The sequence below is a fragment of the Carcharhinus amblyrhynchos genome, chromosome 6 (genome assembly GCF_965287045.1).
Source record: "Carcharhinus amblyrhynchos chromosome 6, sCarAmb.v2.hapA, whole genome shotgun sequence".
In the NCBI taxonomy this organism is placed as follows: domain Eukaryota; kingdom Metazoa; phylum Chordata; class Chondrichthyes; order Carcharhiniformes; family Carcharhinidae; genus Carcharhinus; species Carcharhinus amblyrhynchos.
The window spans coordinates 125,331,933-125,352,015 of record NC_137329.1 but is presented as its reverse complement, the minus strand read 5'-3'; the positions used below and the strand labels follow the sequence as shown (position 1 = coordinate 125,352,015).

Here is a 20,083-nt window from a genome sequence, read left to right as displayed (position 1 = left end):
TAATACCCTGGTCAATCTCCTCTGCACCCTTCCCAGCGCTATCACATCCTTCCCATAATGTGGATTCCAGAACTGCAGACAATACTCTAGCTGTGGCCTAACCAATGTTTTGTACATTTCCAGCATAACCTCCCTGCTCGGAAACTCCATGCCTCAGCTAATAAAGGCAAGTATACCATACACCCTCTTAACCACTGTATCCACCTACCCTGCAAGGTAGCAGACCAAGGTCTCTCTGACCCTTGGGGCTTCCCAGATCCTGCCGTTCATCATGTATTCCCTTGTTTTGTTTGTCCTGCCCAAGTGCATCACCTCACATTTATCCAGATTGAATTCCATTTGCCACTGACCTGTCCATCTGATCATCCATATCTGCTCTACTATTTCTCTCAGACTGTTAGGGGGCTATAGAACACTCCAAGCAATGTGATTGCTCCTTCTAGTTTTAAAGTTCTATCCATATGGCTTCATTTGAAGAATCTTCTCAGATGTTGTCCCTCCCTCCTTTCTGTAATTGATTCCCTGATCAAAATTGAGAGACCCTCCCCTCTTCTACCTCCTTCCCTGTCTTGCCTCTCACCTGGAGATCCTATATCCTGCCAATTGAGCTGCCAATCCTACCCCTTCACTGAACCATGTCTCATTGACAGCACTGATATCATTTCTCCATGTTTTAATTTGTGCCTCAACCCATCTGCATTGTTCATCAGACTCCTTGCATTTAAGTAAATACCATCCAATCTTGTTAAACTCCCTTGTGCTGGATCATAAGACTGTAAGACATAGGAGCAGAATGAGGCCACTCGGTCCATTGAGTTTGCTCATCATTCAATCATGGCTGATTTTTTTCTCATCCCCATTCTCCTGCCTTTTCCCCATAACCCCGATCCTCTTATTAATCAAGAACCTATCCATCTCTGTCTTATAGACACTCAATGACCTGGCCTCCACAGCCTTCTGCCCCAAAGAGTTCCACAGATTCCCCACTCTCTGGCTGAAGAAATTCCTCCTCATCTCAGTTTTAAAGGACTGTCTCTTTAATCTGAGGTTGTGCCCTCTGCTTCTAGTTTTTCCTACTAGTGGAAACATCCTCTCCACGTGCACTCTATCCAGGCCTCGCAGTATCCTGGAAGTTTCAACTAGATTCCCCTTCATCCTTCTAAACTTCAAGGAGTACAGACCCAGAGTCCTCAGCCGCTCCTCATACAAAAAGCTTTTCATTCCAGGGATCATTCTTGTGAACCTCCTCTGGACCCTTTCCAATAAGAAGTCTCAGAACACCAGGTTAAAGTCCAGCAGGTTTATTTGGTAGTAAACGCCACAAGCTTTCGGAACGCTGTTCCTTTATCCGGTGAGTGGGGAGTTCTGATCACAAACATGGCATTTAAAGGTCTTTCCAAGGCCAGCACATCCTTCCTTAGATACGGGGCACCAAACTGCTCACAATACTCCAAATGGAGTCTGACCAGAGCCTTATACAGCCTCAGAAGTCCATCCCTGCTCTTGTATTCCAGCCCTCTCGATATGAATGCTAACACTGCATTTGCCTTCCTAACTGCCGACTGAACCTGCACATTAACCTGAAGAGAATCTTGAACAATGACTCCCAATTCCCTTTGTGTTCCTAAACATTTTTCCATTTAGAAAATAGTCTATGCCTCCATTCTTCTTTCCATAGTGAATAACCTCACACTTATCCACATTGTATTCCATCTGCCACTTCTTTGCCCCTTCTCCTAACCTGTCCAAATCCTCCTGCAGCCCCCCCAGCTTCCTCAATACTACCTGTCTCTCTACATATCTTTGTATCATCTGCAAACTGGCCTATAACCACAATGCCTTCCTGCCTCACTTGTTGTGTCTTCTAATTTGTGCATCTCCCCCTGCTGAACCTTCTCTCAGGATCCCGCGCCCCTGTCAAGTTAGTTTAAAGCCTCTCCAACAGCACTAGCAACTCTCCTGTGAGGAGGCTGCTCCCATTTCAGTTCAGGTGCAACCAGTCCAGGTTGTACAGGTCCCACTGACCCAAAAACAGTCCCTGTATCTCAGAAATCCCACACCATCTCTCCAGCCATGTATCCATCTTGGCTAAACGCCTGTTTCTAATACTGTTGATCTGGGATCAAATGGACCTTATAACACTGAGCTGGCGAGATTTTTGGTAAGGACATCAAAAGATATGCAATAAAGTTTGGAAAATGGAGCTGAGATACAGATCAGAAATGGTTGAATTAAGAGGCTGTATGACCTCTTCCTGTTTTTCTAAATTTATTTTTCAGCCATCTAGTGCTTGAACCTTCTGGTACTGAAAGGGTGGCTCTGAAGGTACCATGGTGACCATGCTTGTATACTGCCTCTCGCAAGCAGTGAGCAGCCAGGGTATGAAATGTTCTCTCTCTCCATGGCTTCCACTCCTGTGTCTGGTGACAGAGACCAGGCTGAAAGCTGTGACTCTGTGATGTGGGAAGCCTGTCACAACCAAACTCTCTACCCGACACTGTGCTCCACCGCACCTCATTACTCAATATATTCTGTGTTGGATATCCAGGAGTGAAAGTTATAGGGTAGGGTTAGAGTTCAGGTCGTGTAAGTTAGGGTAGGGGTTCAGGTAGGATAGGGTTAGGGTTAGGATTAGGGATAGGATTAGTTAGGGATGGTTGGGTAAGGTTAGGGTTTGGGTTAGCTGGGGAGGGTTGGGTAAGGTTTAGGTTTAGGGTGTCAATTAGTGGAGGGTTGAGTTGTGTTCGTGTTAGGGTTGGGTTGGGTATGGTACTGTTGGATAGGGTAGGAATAGGGCTGGGTAGGATAGGGGTTGGGTAAGGTGGGTTAGGGTTTCATAGCATAGGGTTGGGGACAGTTGGGTTGGGTTGTGTTGGGGTTCAGTTTAGGGTCAGTGTTAGGATTCAGGCTAGGGTCAGGGTTTGGGATAGGATTAGAGCTAGGGTTAGCATTAGGGTTAGAGTTCAGGGTAGGGTTAAGGCTAGGGTAGGTTAGGTTTAGGGCTAGGATTGGGTATGGTTAGAGTTAGAGTAGTGTGAGTCGCGTTCGGGTTAGGGTTAGGGTAGTGTAGGTTGGGTTAGGGTTAGAGTTCGGGTTAGGGTTAATGTTAGGGTTGTTTGGGCAAATCACACCTTTAATTCTTTTTGATGGTGATGGCGCTGTGATATAAAATGTCAATTTGAAGGTTTCCAGCTCTGACAGTTATCGGTTATGTTGTGATATAAGAATGATTTTCAGAATCATTTATTCTATGAACATTATTCAAAAAGGTAATCTCACTATTAAAATTGCGGTGAATAGGATACAAATTGTGTTCAATGGACTGAAGCTATTTCCTCATCTCTGACCATTGTGACAAACACAATGGGAAGGCAATGTGCCAATATTCTTCTTTCACCCCTCACCCTCCTTCATCCCTCTCCATCCCATCTCTCGACCACTCTCCTCCTCCACTTTCATCTCTCTCACCCTCTTCTCTCTCTTCTCTTCTCCACTCCACTTCTCCTCTCCCTGTCTTCATCCTTTTCCTGTTCCCCACTTCCCCTCTCCTTTCACCCTCCTTCTCTCCCCTTTTCCTCTCTCTTCTCTCCCCTTTTCCTCTCTCATCCCCCCTCCCCCTCCTCCCTTCTCTCGCTCCTCCCTTCTCTCCTCTCCTTCCTTCATTCACACAGAGCCAGAATAAAAACTGGCACACTCAAGTCCCTGTGCTAAGCTGTGGAATAGTTGCACCTGCACGTTTGCACCTGACTGCGCTGTAAACCCGAGGGGAAGTACTAAAGTTACAATCCTTACAAATATTACATTCGGTGCTAAACATTTGAAGGAAGAAAATGATTACAGTTTGAAACAGGATTGATCAAAGTGGAAACGGGAACCTTTTCAGCTGAAATAGCATATCAGGAATCTAAGCCTCCGCTTCAGAGTATTGACTGGATTATCAGAGCCTATTGCAGGATAGACGATTAAAAGTGGAATTGAATTACAATTAGAAAAGCAAGCAAACAGCAAGACATTGATCAGTGATTAATAAAGGCAGCTGTTGTTTACTGTGCAACTCTGTAAAAGAGCTCATTACACTAAGTGAACCAGAGAGTCACCTTTCACAATGCTCCTTATTATTCGCTCATTGTGCCTGATAATCATAGTAATATTGAAGAATAATAGCATGTAATTTGTTTAGTTTCCCTTATCAGTTTTAATCTGCTAGTCTGCACCTATTCATGCTGAAACTGACCACAGATAAAAACCACATCTGATGTTAAAACTTGTCAGCGTTTTATTTTTCTTCCACCCTTTGAAAGTTTAAGAAAGCAAAGTGCTGTTTCCAGCTGTAAGCGACACACAGCTGGAACTGTGCCCACAATAACAACATAGCAGGGCACAGCTATGGCCTGGCCTGGCCCAGTCGCTCCACATACCGGAGCCTTGACCATTGTAGTGCGCAGTGGGAATGGGCAAGGCCAGTTAATGCAGAGGTGGCAGGTAAAGGGCAAACATGTATAGGCAGCAGCTATCAAGACAGTGAAGCATTCTCTAAAGGACAAGCACTCCTGTAATATAGAAAAAGCATCAGGCTAATTTGCACACAGCAAGATCCCACAAGCAGCAATGCGTTAATGGCTAGATCACTGACTTTAATGATGCTTCTTAAGGGATAAAGATTAGACAGGGCACCAAGGAGAATTCATAGAACATAGAACACTACAGCACAAACAGGCCCTTCGGCCCACAAGTTGTGCTGATCCTATCCCTACCTACCAGGCCTATCTATAACTCTCAATCCCATTAAATCCCATGTACTCGCCCAGAAGTCTCTTAAGAGACCCCAACGAGTTCAGCTCTACCACCACCGACGGCAGCCGATTCCACTCACTCCTTTGCTTCTCTTCAGAATAGTGTTATCGGATCGCTAATATTCGGCAGTTTAGCATCTCACCTGAACAACGGTGCAGCAGTCCCCCAAGTACCGCTCTGGGAGTGTCCTCCCGGACAATGTGGTCAAGTCCCTGGAGTGGGACCACCACCTTCTGAAACACAAACACAGAGTGCTACTCACAGAGCCGTGACTGACAGCGGAATGGGAGGAAGGTGACAGGGTGGGGGTGTTTATACACACACACACACACACACACACACACACACACACACACAAGGCCAAACAGCACAATAAAACAGTCGGTCAAACTGAGAATCTTTGCCCTGGTTCTGAGGGCTCCCCCTTTACCTTTTGTTGATATAATCACATTCCAGCTGACAAAGTATTCTCCCAGCTACCAGTGTCAGCACAAAAGGCCTGGAATTATGAAATACCACTTTCAGAGATGCATAAAACTCCAAGGTAATTACAGATAAGGAAGGCCATTCAGCCCATCTAGTCTCCTCACCGCCCTCTTTTTATTTTTTTGCCAATTATCTTAAATCTATGTCCTCTGGTTCCTGACCCTGCTGTCAGTGGGAACAGTTTCTGATTATTTACTCAATAAAAGCCCTTCATCATGTTAAACACTCTGATTACATCCTCACTTTATCTTCTCTGCTTTATGGAATTTCCAGACTTTCATCTCGGCTAGTTTACCTGGATCTGGTTTGCTCTCTGTGTGAAGAATTCCCTGATTACAGCAGCTAAACAGCTTACATTTATACAGCTTGGAAAAGCATTGCAGAGGCCTTCAATTATCCAAAATAGACACCAAGCCAAAAAAAATAGAAAAGTTGTTAGCTGGAGAGACTAAACGCTTGGTCAAAAATAAAGTTCTTAAAGAAGCACATTGAGGTAGAAAGTGGTAGAGTTTTAGGGACGGAATTCCACAACTTGGAGCTCAGGCAGCTGAAAAGCATAGAAACATAGAGGGGATAGGCCATTTGTAGATCTGATCACATTCCAGCTCACAAAACACTCTGCCAGCTACCAGTGTTGGCACCAGAGGGCACATACCAATTGTAAGAAGTCTCACAACACCAGGTTAAAATCCAACAGGTTTATTTGGTAGCATGAGCTTTCGGAGCACTGCTCCTTCATCAGGTGAGTGGGAGTTGGGTTCACAAACTGGGCATATATAGACACAAACTCAACTGCAAGATAATAGTTGGAATGCGAGTCTTAACAGGTAATCAAGCCTTTACAGGTACAGAAAATGCGAGTGGGTTAAGCATAGGTTAAAGAGGTGTGAATTGCCTCCAGCCAGGACAGTTAGTGAGATTTTGCAAGTCCTGGGGGTTACTGATAGTGTGACATGAACCCAAGGTCCCAGTTGAGGCCGCCCTCATGTGTGTGGAACTTGGCTATCAGTTTCTGTTCAGCGTTTATAAAATGGAGATGGACAAAAGGCAGGTAACGATAGGCTGGTTAGCTTAACTTCTGTAGTAGGGAAAATGCTTGAATCTATCATCAAGGAAGAAATAACGAGACATCTGGATATAAATTGTCTCATTGGTAAGACGCAGCATGGGTTCATGAAGGGCAGGTCATGTTTGACTAACTTGGTGGAATTCTTTGAGAACATTACATGTGCAGTGGACAATGGGGAACCTGTGGATGTGCTGTATCTGGATTTCCAGAAGGCATTTGACAAAGTGCCGCACCAAAGAATGCTTCATAAGATAAAGGTGCACAGTGTTATGGGTAATGTATTAGCATGGATAGAGGATTGGTTAACTAACAGAAAGCAAAGGGTGGGGGTAAATGGGTGTTTTTCTGGTTGGTGATCAGTGACTAGTGGTGTGCCTCAGGGATCAGTGTTGGGACTGCAATTGTTTACGATTTATGTTGATGATTTGGAGTTGGGGACCAAGTGTAGTGTGTCAAAATTCACAGATGACACTAAGATGGGTGGAAGAGCGAAGTGTGCAGAGGATGCTGAAAGTCTGCAAAGGGATATCGATAGTCTAAGTGAGTGAGCGAGGGTCTGGCAGATGGAGTACAATGTTGGTAAATGTGAGGTCATCCATTTTGGTAGGAAAAACAGCAAAATGGGCTATTATTTAAATGGTAAAAAATTACAGCATGCTGCTGTGCAGAGGGACCTGGGTGTCCTTGTGCAGGAATCACAAGGAGTTGGTTTGCAGGTGCAGCAGGTAATTAAAAAGGTAAATGGAATTTTGTCCTTCATTGCTAGAGGGATGGAGTTTAAAAACAGGGAGGTTATGTTGCAGCTGTATAAGGTGCTGGTGAGGCCACACCTGGAGTTACTGTGTACAGTTTTGGTCTCCTTTCCTGAGAAAGGATATACTGGCACTGGAGGGGGTGCAGAGGAGATTCACTCGGTTGATTCTGGAGTTGAGAGGATTGGCTTATGAGGAGAGACTGAGTAGACTGGGGCTATACTCATTGGAATTCGGAAGAATGAGAGGAAATCTTGTAAAAACATATAAGATTATGAAGGGAATCGATAAGATAGAAGCAGGGAAGTTGTTTCCACTGGTGGGTGAAACTAGAACTAGGAGGCACGGCCTCAAAATAAGGGGAAGCAGATTTAGGACTGAGTTGAGGAGGAATTTCTTCACACAAAGGGTTGTGAATCTGTGGAATTCCCTCCCCAGTGAAGCAGTTGAGGCTCCCTCATTGAATGTTTTTAAGGCAAGGATAGATAAATTTCTGAACAGTAAAGGAATTAAGGGTTATGGTGAGTGGGTGGGTGAGTGGAGCTGAGTCCACGAAAAGATCAGTCATGATCTTATTGAATGGCAGACCAGGCTCGAGGGGCCAGATGGCCTACTCCTGCTCCTAGCTCTTATGTTCTTATTCTGCGTTCTTGTGTATCCTGAAGGTTGCCTTGGAGAACACTTCCCCAAAGATCAGAGGCTGAATGCCTGTGATTGCTGAAGGGTTCCCCGGCAGGAAGGGAACACTCCTGCCTGTTGATTGTCGAGCGGTGTCCATTCATCTGTTGCCGCAGCGTCTTGACTCATGACCAGCTTCTTCCCTGTTGCCGTCAGACTCTCGAATTGGACTGACCATGTATTAAATTGATCTTTCTCTACACCCCTAGCTATGACTGTAACACTACATTCTGCACTCTCTTCTTTCCTTCCCTATGAATGATATGCTTTACCTGTATAGCGCGCAAGAAACAATACTTTTCACTATATACTAATACGTGTAATAATAATAAATCAAGTCAAAATTTGGCCCTTTGAGCCTGCTCTGCCATTCATTGTGATCATGGCTGATCACCAAATTCAATATCCTGATCCCACCGCAACCGCCCCCCCCCCCCCCCCCCCCCACCACCCCCATATCCCTTGATCCCTTTAGCCCCAAGAGCCACATCTAATTTTTTCTGAAATTCAGACAATGTTTTGCCCTCAACTACATTCTTTGATAGTGAATTCTACACATTCATCACTCTCTGGGCAAAGAAATTTCTCCTCACCTCAGTTCTAAAAGGTTTATCCTTACCCCCAAACTATGACCCCCTAGTTCTGGAGTCCCCGGCATTGGGAACATTCTTTCTGACCCTGTCTAATCCTGTTAGAATTTTATAAGTTTCTGTGAGATCCCCCCTCGCTCTTCTAAACTCCAGTGAATGTAATCCTAACCAGTTTAGTCTCTCCTTGTGACAGATCTGCCCTCCCAGGAATCAGCCTGGTAAACCGTCGCTGTGCTCCTTCTCAATGGTGGAGAGATGATAATTGAGCATTGATAAGAATCGGAGGAGTGTAGAGATCTTGGAGGTTTGTGGAGCTGGAAGAGGTTATAGAGATCGGGTGGGACTAAGCCATGGGGGATTTTAACACAAGGATGAAAATTTTAAAATCAGGGTGTTGCTTCACCAGAAGCCAGAGAGGACGGGAGTGAGGGGTAAATGAGACTGGGTAACAGATAGAGACTGTGAAGAATTTGAGGAGATGAGGTTTATCATAGAATCCTACAGTGCAGAAGGAGGCCATTCGGCCCATGAAGTCCGCACCGACCACAATCCCATCAGGCCCTATCCCCATAACTCTGTGCGTTCATCTTAACTAGACCCTCTGGACACTAAGGGGCAATCTTAGCATGACCAATCCACCTTAACCATACATCTTTGGAGTGTGGGTGGAAACCGGAGCACCCAGAGGAAACTGATGCAGACACAGGGAGAATGTGCAAACTCCGCACAGACCGTGACCTGAGCCAGGAATCGAACCCGAGTCCCTGGCTTTGTGAGGCAACAGTGCTAACCACTGTGCCACCGTGCCGCAGATGGTAGATGGAGGGTTGGTCAGGGGAACATTGGAATATTCCAGTCTGGAAGTAACAAAAACTCTGTTCAGGATTTTAATCGGACGGCACTGAAACATTTCCAAATATAACCAGGATACGGCCTTCATTGTGAGGGGATTTGTGAACAGGAGCAGGGATGTGTTGTTGTAACTACGCAGGGCCTTGGTGAGGCCACACCTAGGGTATTGTGTGCAGTTTTGGTCTCCTTTTCTAAGGAAGGATGTTCTTGCTCTCGAGGGAGTGCAGTGAAGGTTTACCAGGCTGATTCCGGGGATGGCGGGACTGATGTTTGAGGAGCGAACGATAAGGTTATGATTGTTTTCGCAGGAGTTCGGGTGAATGAGGAGGGATCTCATAGAGAATTATAAAATTCTAACAGGAGTAGATAAGATAGATGCAGGGAAGATATTCTCAAAAAGGTGGGGGAGTCGAGAACTAGGGGTCACAGTCTGAAGATTCAGGGTAGAACATTTAGGACGGAGATGAGGAGACATTTCTTCATCCAAAGAGAGCCTATGGAATTCATTACCACAGGAAGAAGTTGATGCCAAAATACTGAATGTATTCAAGAGGCAGCTGGATATAGCTCTGGGGGCAAATGGTGCCAAAGGTTATAGGGAAAAAGTAGGATGAGGCTATTGAGTTGGATGATCAGCCACGATCGTGATGAATGGCGGAGCAGGCTCGAAGGGCCAAATGGCCTCTTCCTGCTCCTATCTTCTATGTTTCTATATTTTCATCATGCTACTTTCCCTGAGGAATTGTACAGGTTGGATGTCTGTTGTGATGAATGATTTGAGCTGGAGGTACTCTGGAGTGTTTCCTGACACTGTCATGAGAGAGTGAATCATTTCCTATCCCGGTGTGGTACATGTATATATATTTGTTAAAAGGTGCAATTGCAATATTGGAATTGAAAGGACAGTTACTTAAGTGTGCTGTACCAAACATGCTATATAAAGTCAACCCCCTGTAAAGGTATGTTTGAAAATGTAAAACCTACAATTAGCGGATTTCATACCATCAGTGTCCTTAGAATATAAAGCTTATCTCAGTCAATGTATGGCATGAACAAAGGGACAACATTGTAGGCATTCTAATGACACGAAAGCTGATACAAGGAATTAATTTCAGGAAATTCTATAGAGGCAATTTCAGACAATGTGGCGGCATTAATTGATGCATTTTGTTTTCTCTTTTGCTTTGATAAAAAGATCCTTTTTCAAAGAAAAGAAAAATTTCATAAACATCTGTGCAACATAAAAGCTGCACCTAATTCTTTGTTGTTTCCTATCCCTGTCTGTGAAGCTTTTAAAGAATGTTGTGCCAAATAAACTTCACATCTGTCGCTAGAATGTGAGGAATTGGAAGACCAGAGTCACTCTTTGCGTAGCTGTCAGCCGCAGCTCAGCGGGTAGCAGTCTCACCCGAGGCTAAAGGTGTAGTTTCAAGTCCCACTCCAAAGGCTGGAGCACAAAACCTGGGCTGATTGCACCCTGCGAGTGGATTGGCCGTGCCAAATTGCCCCTTAGAGTCAGGGGGACTAGCTAGGGTAAATGCATGGGGTTGTGGGATTGTGGTTGGTGCAGACACGATGGGCTGAATGAACTCCTTCTGCACTTAGGGATTCTATGAGATGCCACCTATTGGAAGATAAATCCATCTCATGGCCAGATGTATAAACTCCCACATTACTATTTCAGAGAAATACATGGGAGTTCTACGTGGCATCATAGCCAATATTTATCCCTCAACCAACCTCACTAAACTCACCTGCAACTGCACTCACCTGATGAAGGAGCAGCGCTCCAAAAGCTTGTGCTACCAAATTAACCTGGTGTTGTGAGACCTTTTACTGAACATCACTAGAAACAAATTATCTGGTCATTAGCATTCGCTGTTTGTGAGATTTTGCTGTGTGGAAATTAATTGATACATTTCCAACAACACACATGACCACACTCCAAAAAATACTTTATAACAAATAGAGGTTGCCATTCAAGTGAAAAAAAGTTTTTCCTTATTTTGCAGTGAAGGTGGTTTGTCTCTAATATTGTGATTAAGTTCTCTGGTTCTTGATTTCTGTATCGCAGGAGGTCGTTTCATGATCTACCCTGTTAAATCTTTGTGTGTGTCTGGGTTATTATGATGTATCAAGTGTGTTCGTCCCATCAACAAATCCTATTGTATCACCTCGCCATGGTGATAATACATAAAAATGAGCACCTCACAGAACTTGACCAAACTATCGGGGACTCAGAGGAGGCTGGGTCCCCAGGCATGTGGCATAAAGGCCCACTGGTGTGTGGTTAAACCCTGGTGCCCAAACCAGACCCCCAGCTGAATAACCCCGTTTTCTCGTGGGTGTCCTGGGGCAGAAAAAGGCTGAGGGAGCAGATCCTGACAGAGAAGCCAGAATGGATTCCTGGAGGTGGTAACCTGCCAGTTATCAGGCAGCTTTCCAACAGTTCCCGCAGCTGTGCTGCTACCAAACCACGCTGGCTTCACCTTTTCCTTTGGGTAATACCAGCAATGTCGAGGTTTGGGCAGTTCAGGAACTCCACACAGGCTGTGCCCCCAGGAGGAAGCTCCAGCTTCATGGGTTAAGTTGGCACAACACGAAAAGAAACAGCTACCAGTTACAAACTCTTGCTTGATTGATGTAGAGTACAAGTGCCAGGGGTTACATCTGATAGTGGACATTGTTGTGCTGCAAGAAACTAGACTTTGCTCAAAGTAGATCCCTTAAAGAGAAACTCTACACCTTCTACTGACAGGAGAAAACTCAGGAGGCAACATATGAGCACAGAATGGATTTTGCAGTGAAAAATACTTTATCCACGATAGTCGAGGTTCTCTCTGGTGAGGAAAACATCTGCTCCCCATAAATGGGGAACTGTCATCTGGCCTCGCTGGTGGAAATGGAGGCCACACAACAACTCCCCCCAGGAGGCCAAAGGCTGGGTGAGGATGGCCCTTGTGCAGTGCCATGCCAGGCTGGTAGTGCCAGGGTACCAGGCTGGCATGGCACTGCACAAGGGCCATCCTCACCCAGCCCTTGGCCTCCCGGGGGGAGCTGTTGTGTGGCCTCCATTTCCACCAGCGAGGCTGGTAGTGCCAAGGTACCAGGCTGGCACCTGGGAAATGCCCATCAGGTGCCTTGGCCCTACTCATGGGGCAACATCTATGGTTATGGGGCCAGAAGGGGTGGGGCCTATATGAAGCAGCCCAATCGGGGGTGAAGGGGGCCCGCTGCCAATCTGCAATGGGACCGGATGGGGAGGTGTGAGGGGGGCCCACTGCCACTCAGCAACAGGATTGGATTGGGGATGCCATAAATCAATCATTCTGGGTGGCAGGGGTGCGGTAGGGGCTAGATGCCCATGCATTGTGGGGTTGCAATTGGCCACAGGCCCCACAATTGCTGGGGGCGTGGTGGGAAAGCTGGTTGAAGCTGCCTGCAGCAGCAGGGGCCTGAAAGCTCTGTCTCCGTCTGTCAGGCCCCTGCTGCTGCTGCTGCTGCACATGTGCAGTATGAGAGGTCTGCGTCTGCACAGTAGCTCCCTCTGCAGGTTGGCTGGTGAATTAAGCCCTGTCCACTGCCTGCAGCAGATAGAAACAGTCTACACTTTTTTTTACACGCTTGCTCGACACTTAGAATCAATCTCGTAAAATCCCCTCCGACTCTTCATACTGCTGTGAAAATTAGGCCTGGCCTCCTGGCTGTCATTTCTTCTTTCCACCAGAATGTGCACAATTCTATCAGTTACAATGGAGCAACAGCAGACACTTCCATGATCGGTAACGGGCTAAAGCGAAGCTGTGTCCTGGCGCTAACGTGCTTTGGAATATTTTTCTCCATGCTGCTATTGTATACTTTCAGTGACTCAAATGAAGGTAGCTTCCTATGTGCCAGGGTCAATGGCAAGCTGTTCAACTTGGCATGACTGCATGCCAAGACTGAAGTGCACAGTGTCCCAATCCGTGAGTCGCTGTTTACTGATGATGCCACGCTGGCTTTCAAATACTGAAACTCACTTGTAACAGCTCGGAGATCAGGTCCCCCAGCAACAAAGAGTTTGGGCTGACAATCAGCATCGGGAAGACCAAGGTTATGGTCCATCTTCTGTTGCCACCAATAATCCCATGACATTGGTAATCTCAATGGCTGGTTACAGCTTTGGATAACTTGGATCAACAATTCCCAACAAATCTGTCCCTTGATGCCAAAATCAGCACCAGGATTGCCAAGGCCACAGCTGTCATCGTCAAAATGGGGAGGTCGAGTGTGAACCAACAGTAAATGAAAGTCTCACGTGTACCAGGTTTGTGTTCTCCTTTACAGGAGTGAGATATGGATAACTTATACAAGGCATGAAAGTGGTTGAATAGCTTTGGCCTCCGCTACCTCAGCTGGTCACTGGGCTTCTCCTGGCAGGACAGAGAGCTGAATGGCTGAGTATGGAATTGCACCAATGTGAAGGGATCTCCAACAAATCTCCCTCTTGAATCAGCAGCGACTCTACAGGCTGAGCTGAGTGAATGACGGCTGCACCTCAAAGACATGCTGCACGGTGAGCTTGCTGTCAGGACAAGACCAATGTCTGCAAACGAGAGCTCAAGGTGACTGGGAGTGGAGTCAGCTGGGAGTCCTCACTGCTAACCCGGGTGCCTGGAGACAAGCAGTCAGGAATATGGAAAAAGCAGAACACAGATGGCAGATGGCGGAACAGAGAGCCTATTGGAGGGAAAACCCATCAGTTGACCTCAGGCCAACATTATTTGCCTGCGCTAGCTGCAGTAGGGACGGCCATTCACGAATCAGCCTCTACAACCATCACAGATGATGCTCACTACAAAATTGACATACACTCTGAATACAATTCATCATCTCCTGAGATGAACAGATATCAATAGCTATCAAATCCTTATAATATATTAAACACCTCAGTTACAATAATCTTCCAAACTCAAGGGAAATTCAGCCATGATTTTACAACCTGTCCTCGTAATTTAACCCTTTTATCTTCAATATCATTCTGATGAATGCACAATTTACCCCTTCCAATGCCAGGATATCCTTTCTGAGGTGCAGTGCCCAGAACTGAATGTAGTTACTCCAGACAGGCTCTCAAAACGCCCGTCGCTAACACAAGCATCATTCTTCCCTTTTGTTCTCCAGATTGCTGTGTTTTCCTGTGAAACACAAATACATGCATTTTATAACTTAAAAGACCCCATGTTTAGCTATCCGAGAACTAGTCAGCACAGAAGGAGCTACTGAGTCAGCAGAGTTCTGAAGAATATATCTTTCTGAATTTTGAGATGTTTCTTAAAGTGTTCCCTCCAAGCTGGCTACAACAGATCATAGAACATAGAACATTACAGCGCAGTACAGGCTCTTCAGCCCTCGATGTTGCGCCGACCAGTGGAACCAATCTAATGACCCTCTAACCTAAACTGTTCCAATGTTATCCATATGCCTATCCACTGACCATTTGAACGCCCTTAAAGTTGGCGAGTCCACAACTGCTGCAGGCAGGGCATTCCACGCCCTTACTACCCATGATCAGATCATGTTACTGGATTCAGAAATATGTCACTGTTTCAAACTCTTGGTCAATAACTTTTCCCAAAGGTTGGGGAGTTTAAAACTAGAGGGTATAGGTTTAAAGTGAGAGGGGAGAGATACAAAAGTGTCCAGAGGGGCAATTTTTTTTCACACAGAGAGTGCTGAGTGTCTGGAACAAGCTGTCAGAGGTAGTAGTAGAGGTGGGTACAATTTTGTCTTTTAAAAAGTGTTTTGACAGTAAGATGGGTATAGAGAGATATGGGCCAAATGCAGGCAATTAGGACTAGCTTATGGGTTAAAGAAAGGGGTCGGATGGACAGGTTGGGCCGAAGGGCCTGTTTCCGTGCTGTAAACCTCTATGACTCCTTCAGTGAAAGGGACAAGCTCTGTACGTTTGACAAGTACCCTGACTGCCCAATTACACATCATTCTCGTTCTGACGCCTAGGCTCTCAGGAGTTTTGTTTTAAGATGCAGTCTCGGGATGTGTTTGTCTCTGGCAAGGTTGGTGTTTACTGCCCAACCCAAAGTGCCCTTCACAATGTGATGGTCCAACTAAATGGCTTGTTTGACCACACCAGAAGGCAGCTAAATGCTACTTATATTGACGTGGGGTTGGAGTCATATGTAGGCTTGGGCTGAGTAAGTTTCTTTACCTAAATAGTGTTCGGGAACCAGTAGGGTTCTTTTTTAAACTGAATATCCAATAAATTCTAGGTCCCTTTTTCTGAATTATGGACTGAATTTAAATTCTCAAAATGTGGCGCGATTGGAACTCACCTTCTCTGAAACAACCTTCTCTGGGTTTCTTGTCCAGTAATATAACCACTGCATCTTACAACGACTCATAATATTTGTCACGACGCGTTGCCAAACAGAAATTAAGAGTGTTAGGCTTGTCACAGCGCCACAGCAATGAACCTCTCTTCATTTATCACCCCACTGCCTCTTTTGTCTGCTTAATTTTCCCTTTGGAATCACTCGGCATTCCAGCCAGGCGTTGATGAGTCTCTTTGCTTGTACGATTATTTTCACTGGGCTGGCTGCATCTGCAATAAATCCAGGAGGATTTGTGAGCGACCACAGAAAGATAAAAAAGTAAGCGAGCGAACTGATAAGGTGGCCAGTCCCTCGGAACAGAAAACAAAAGCTTTCCATTATGTGAAAGAAATGGAGTCAGTGACTCTCAATTGATTTCAAATATTTTGATCGTCTTTTGCCAGCTGTCCCTGAAACAGGAGCTACTGTGAGACATAGAACAGAAAGGAAAGAGCTTAAGGTCCAGCCAATAGGGCATACGGGTTGTCGCACTATTATGATGAAGTGTATACAAAGCTTTTGCAGTTTTTAATGGGATATCTCTCTTTAAAGGCGGAGTGTATGTTTATTTTATTTTAGCCTGAGATGCTGAGTTACAGAGAAGTCAACTTCCACCTTTTGAATGTGCTGAAATTAGTCATTCTTGGACATTGGCTGCCTTAGGGTTGTTCTCCTTACAGTCGAGAAAGTTAAGGTGAGATTTGAGCAAAATGTTCAAAATAATTAAGTGTTTGTTGAGATTTTTAAAAATTCTTTCATGAGGTTTGCACATCACTGGCCAGGCCAGCATTTATTGCCCATCCCTGATTGCCCTTGAGGAGGTGGTGGTGAGCTGTTTTTTTTGAACCATTTCAGTCCATGTGGTGTAGGTACACCCACAGTGCTGTTAGGGAGGGAGTTCCAGGATTTTGACAGTGAGGGAATGGCGACAGATTTCCAAATCTGGATGATGAGCGGCTCCAAGGGGAACCTCCAGGCGGTTGTGTTCCCATGTATTTGCTGCCCTTGTCCTTCTTCACTGCAGAGGTCATGGCATTAGAAAGCACTATCAAACAAGCCTTAGTGAGTTTCTGCAGTGCACCTTGTGGATGGTGCATGCTGCTGCCACAATACATCGGTGACGGAGGGAATGAAGGCTGAATGGGGTGGAAAGAGTGCCAATTAAGTGGATTGCTTTGCCCTGGATGGTGTCAAGCTTTTTGAGTTGGAGCTGCACCCATCCAGGCAAGCGGGGAGTATTCCATCACACTCCTGACTTGTGCCTTGTAGATGGCGGACAGGCTTTGGGGAAATCAGGAGGTGAGTCAGTTGCTGCAGATTTCCCAGCCTCTGACCTGCCCTTGTTACTACAGTGTTTATATAGCTAATCCAGTTGAATTTCTGATCAATGGTAACCTCCGGATATTGACAATGGTGATTCAGCCACTAAACATCAAAGGATATAGTTATCGCTTGTTGGAGATAATCATTGCCTGACATTTGTGTGGCTTGAATGTAACTTGCCACTTGCAGCCCAAGCCTGGATATCACAACCATCTTCCTCTGTGCTTGTATGACTCCAATTAGTGGAGACTATTCCCCTGAACTCCAGTTTTGCCAGGGCTGCGATGCCACACTTGGTCAAATGCTGCCTTGATGATCAAGGGCAGTCAGTCACACCTGACCTTTTAAGAGCTGAGTGAATAAGCTCTTGTAGGTAAATAAAGGGTGGCATAGTGGTTGGCGCTGCTCTCAGCAGTGCTAACAGCAACCTCCACACAGACAGTGACCCGAGGCTGGAATCGAACCCAGGTCCCTGGCGCTGTGAGGCAGCAATGCTAACCACTGTGCCGCCCTATCATTTTTCTGTGCCATATCATTTTATGATGCAACGATTGGGGGTTGCTTTGGGCTTATCATCTGGATTGGAGCATGCACAGAGAATCCTGGGACACTGTCAACATGAACTGGACACAGGCAGCTGGGAGTATAACGGAAACAGCATTTATCAAAGTCTTCAATGTCTTTGAGTTGTCAAGCACCGTCCCTGAAAAATCACACTCGCAATGAGAGAATTATCATTCACCAAATATAAATAGTGTGCTGGGGCAGAATCTCGGTGAAGCAACAGCTTTTGAAAAGGTCATCTATGTTTGAACACTTCCTAAATGCTAAGCAACTCCATCATTTAAGCGTGGCGAGATTTATTTCCGAATGGATCGCATTTTCCCCAGCCAGTGCCCCTTTGTCTCATTTCGTTTCTGTTTGCTTTTTAGTCAACTTCTTGGAGAAATACTGCATTTTTAATCGCGAGGAGCTGGCACTGTACAAAAAGAAATTCGAAGAGGTAAGTGTTGGATCATGTGTCAAGTTTTTCTCCCGCGGATACATCGGTGCAAGGGAATTCCGGCTCTGTGTCCAGTTCAAATCCCCCAGAGTTCTCCCAGTCATATCTACAACAGCACCTTGCCTTATATAACAGATCCAAAGTAGTAAACTATCCTACTTCATAGGAGTTTTATCAAGCTAAGTTTGACACCAAGCTGGGCGACATTAGGAAAAGCAACTGAAGAAGTGACAGTCTGAAGGAGCGTCTTAAAGGAGGAGAGAACAGCAGCAAGGTCTGAGGAGCTAATTCCAGAGCCCAGGCAGCTCAAGACAAGGTCACCAATAATGGAGCAAGAGACCAGAAATAGAGGAGCACAGATATCTCTGAGGGCTAGAGGTCTGGAAGAGGTTACAGATGTAGGGTGGGTTGAGGCCATGAAGAGATTTAAAAATGAGGGTGAGAATTTTTAAGTTGAGGTGTTGCTTGTAGAGGAGACAATGTAGATCAGCGAGCACAGAGGATGACAGTGAATTGGACTTGGTGTGGGATTGGATATGATGTGAATTATAGCTGTCAATAAGAGGCACCAGGCCAAATTCACAGATCATATAACTTCAGCAAAGGCTTGTGTTTAATACAAATATGGGCCAGAGAGGTAGAGATGGAGGAGAGAACATAAGAACATAAGAAATAGGAGCAGGAGTAGGCCATCTGGCCCCTCGAGCCTGCCCCACCATTCAATAAGATCATGGCTGATCTGTCGTGGCTCAGTTCCACATTCCCGCCCTCTCCCCATAACCCTTAATCCCCTCTCTTATCAAAAACCCATCAACCCGCGTCTTAAAAACATTTAGCGAGGTAGCCTCCACCACTTCAACGGGCAGAGAATTCCAGAGATTCACCACCCTTTGAGTGAAGAAGTTCCTCCTCAACTCCGTTCTAAACCGCCCCCCCTTTATTTTGAGGCTGAGAGGGAAATAGAGAAATAGAGATGGAGATGTACCCTAATGGACTTCGGACCAACAGTTATAAATAGAATTAGGCTAGCACAGACTTTATGGACCAAATGGCCTCCAGTCTATTCGATCTCTCTTCATAGGCCAACCCCCTCATCTCTGGTGTCAGCCTAATGAATCTTCTCTGTACTCCCTCCAAGGCCAATATATCCTTTCACAAATGTGGTGACCAAAACTGCACACAGTACTCTAGCTGCGACCTCACCAGTGCCGTGTACAGTTGCAGCGAGACCTCCCTGCTTTTATATTCTATCTGCCTCGCTATAAAGGCCAAGGCTATAAATGCCCTGTCCAATAAAGGCAAGCATACCATATGCCTTCTTCACCATCCTCTCCACCTGTGCTGCCACTTTAAGGATCTGTGGACTTGCACACCCAGGTCCCTCTGTGTCTACACTCCTGATGGTTCTGGCATTTATTGTATAGTTTCCCCTACATTAGATCTACCGAAATGCATCACTTTGCATTTATCTGGATTAAATTCCATCTGCCATTTCTCCACCCAATTTTCCAGCCTATCCATATCCTGCTGCATTCTCTGACAATGTTCATCATAATCCGCAACTCCAGCAATCTGTGTTGTCCGCAAACTTACTGATTGAGGGAAGTAAACTAGAAAAATAAAGGGGATCTAAAGGGAAAGCTAGGTGAATACTTAAGGGAGAAAGGATATGTTTTTGGCATGAGATAGAGAGGGAGTAGGAGGAAACCCATGTGGAGCATTAACAATGACATAAACACTAAAGCCAAATGGTCTATATCTGTGTGGTAGAATTGATGTAATTCTATGTAATTAATTGCAGTACTTCTCTCGATCTTTGTGCAGATGTGCCTGGTTAAGACTTCTTACTAACTCTCTTTGTCCTTTCTCAATTGCCTTATAGGTGGATAATGATAATGATGGCTACTTGTCTTCTGTTGAGGTAGTAATGGCTCTGAAAGAAATGGTTCCATTGGGGGCACTCACCGATGCTGAAGAAATTTATATCTACAGGGTAATTTTATTTACACAGTTGCTGAAAGGCTTTGACATTCTGTAATCACACAGTCCTTTAGTAACTGTGTTAAATGGAGACTCCTTTCACTGTTTCCTCCTGTGCTTGATACACAATTGCGGTGTTTGAGTCCCTACCTGTGACTGGTCCACATTGGTGTGTGGATTTCTCT

The 20,083-nt window shown here is 45.4% G+C and overlaps 1 protein-coding gene across 1 annotated transcript in view; it reads left to right on the top strand.

Moving 5' to 3' along the window:
- LOC145344387 (uncharacterized) overlaps positions 1-20,083 on the top strand; it is a 126,768-nt gene that overhangs the window by 83,044 nt on the left and 23,641 nt on the right. Inside the window, exons 12-13 of the mRNA XM_080191515.1 lie at positions 17,848-17,918; positions 19,801-19,911. Coding sequence (XP_080047641.1) covers positions 17,848-17,918; positions 19,801-19,911 — 182 coding nt within the window. The remainder of the gene's footprint in view (positions 1-17,847; positions 17,919-19,800; positions 19,912-20,083) is intronic.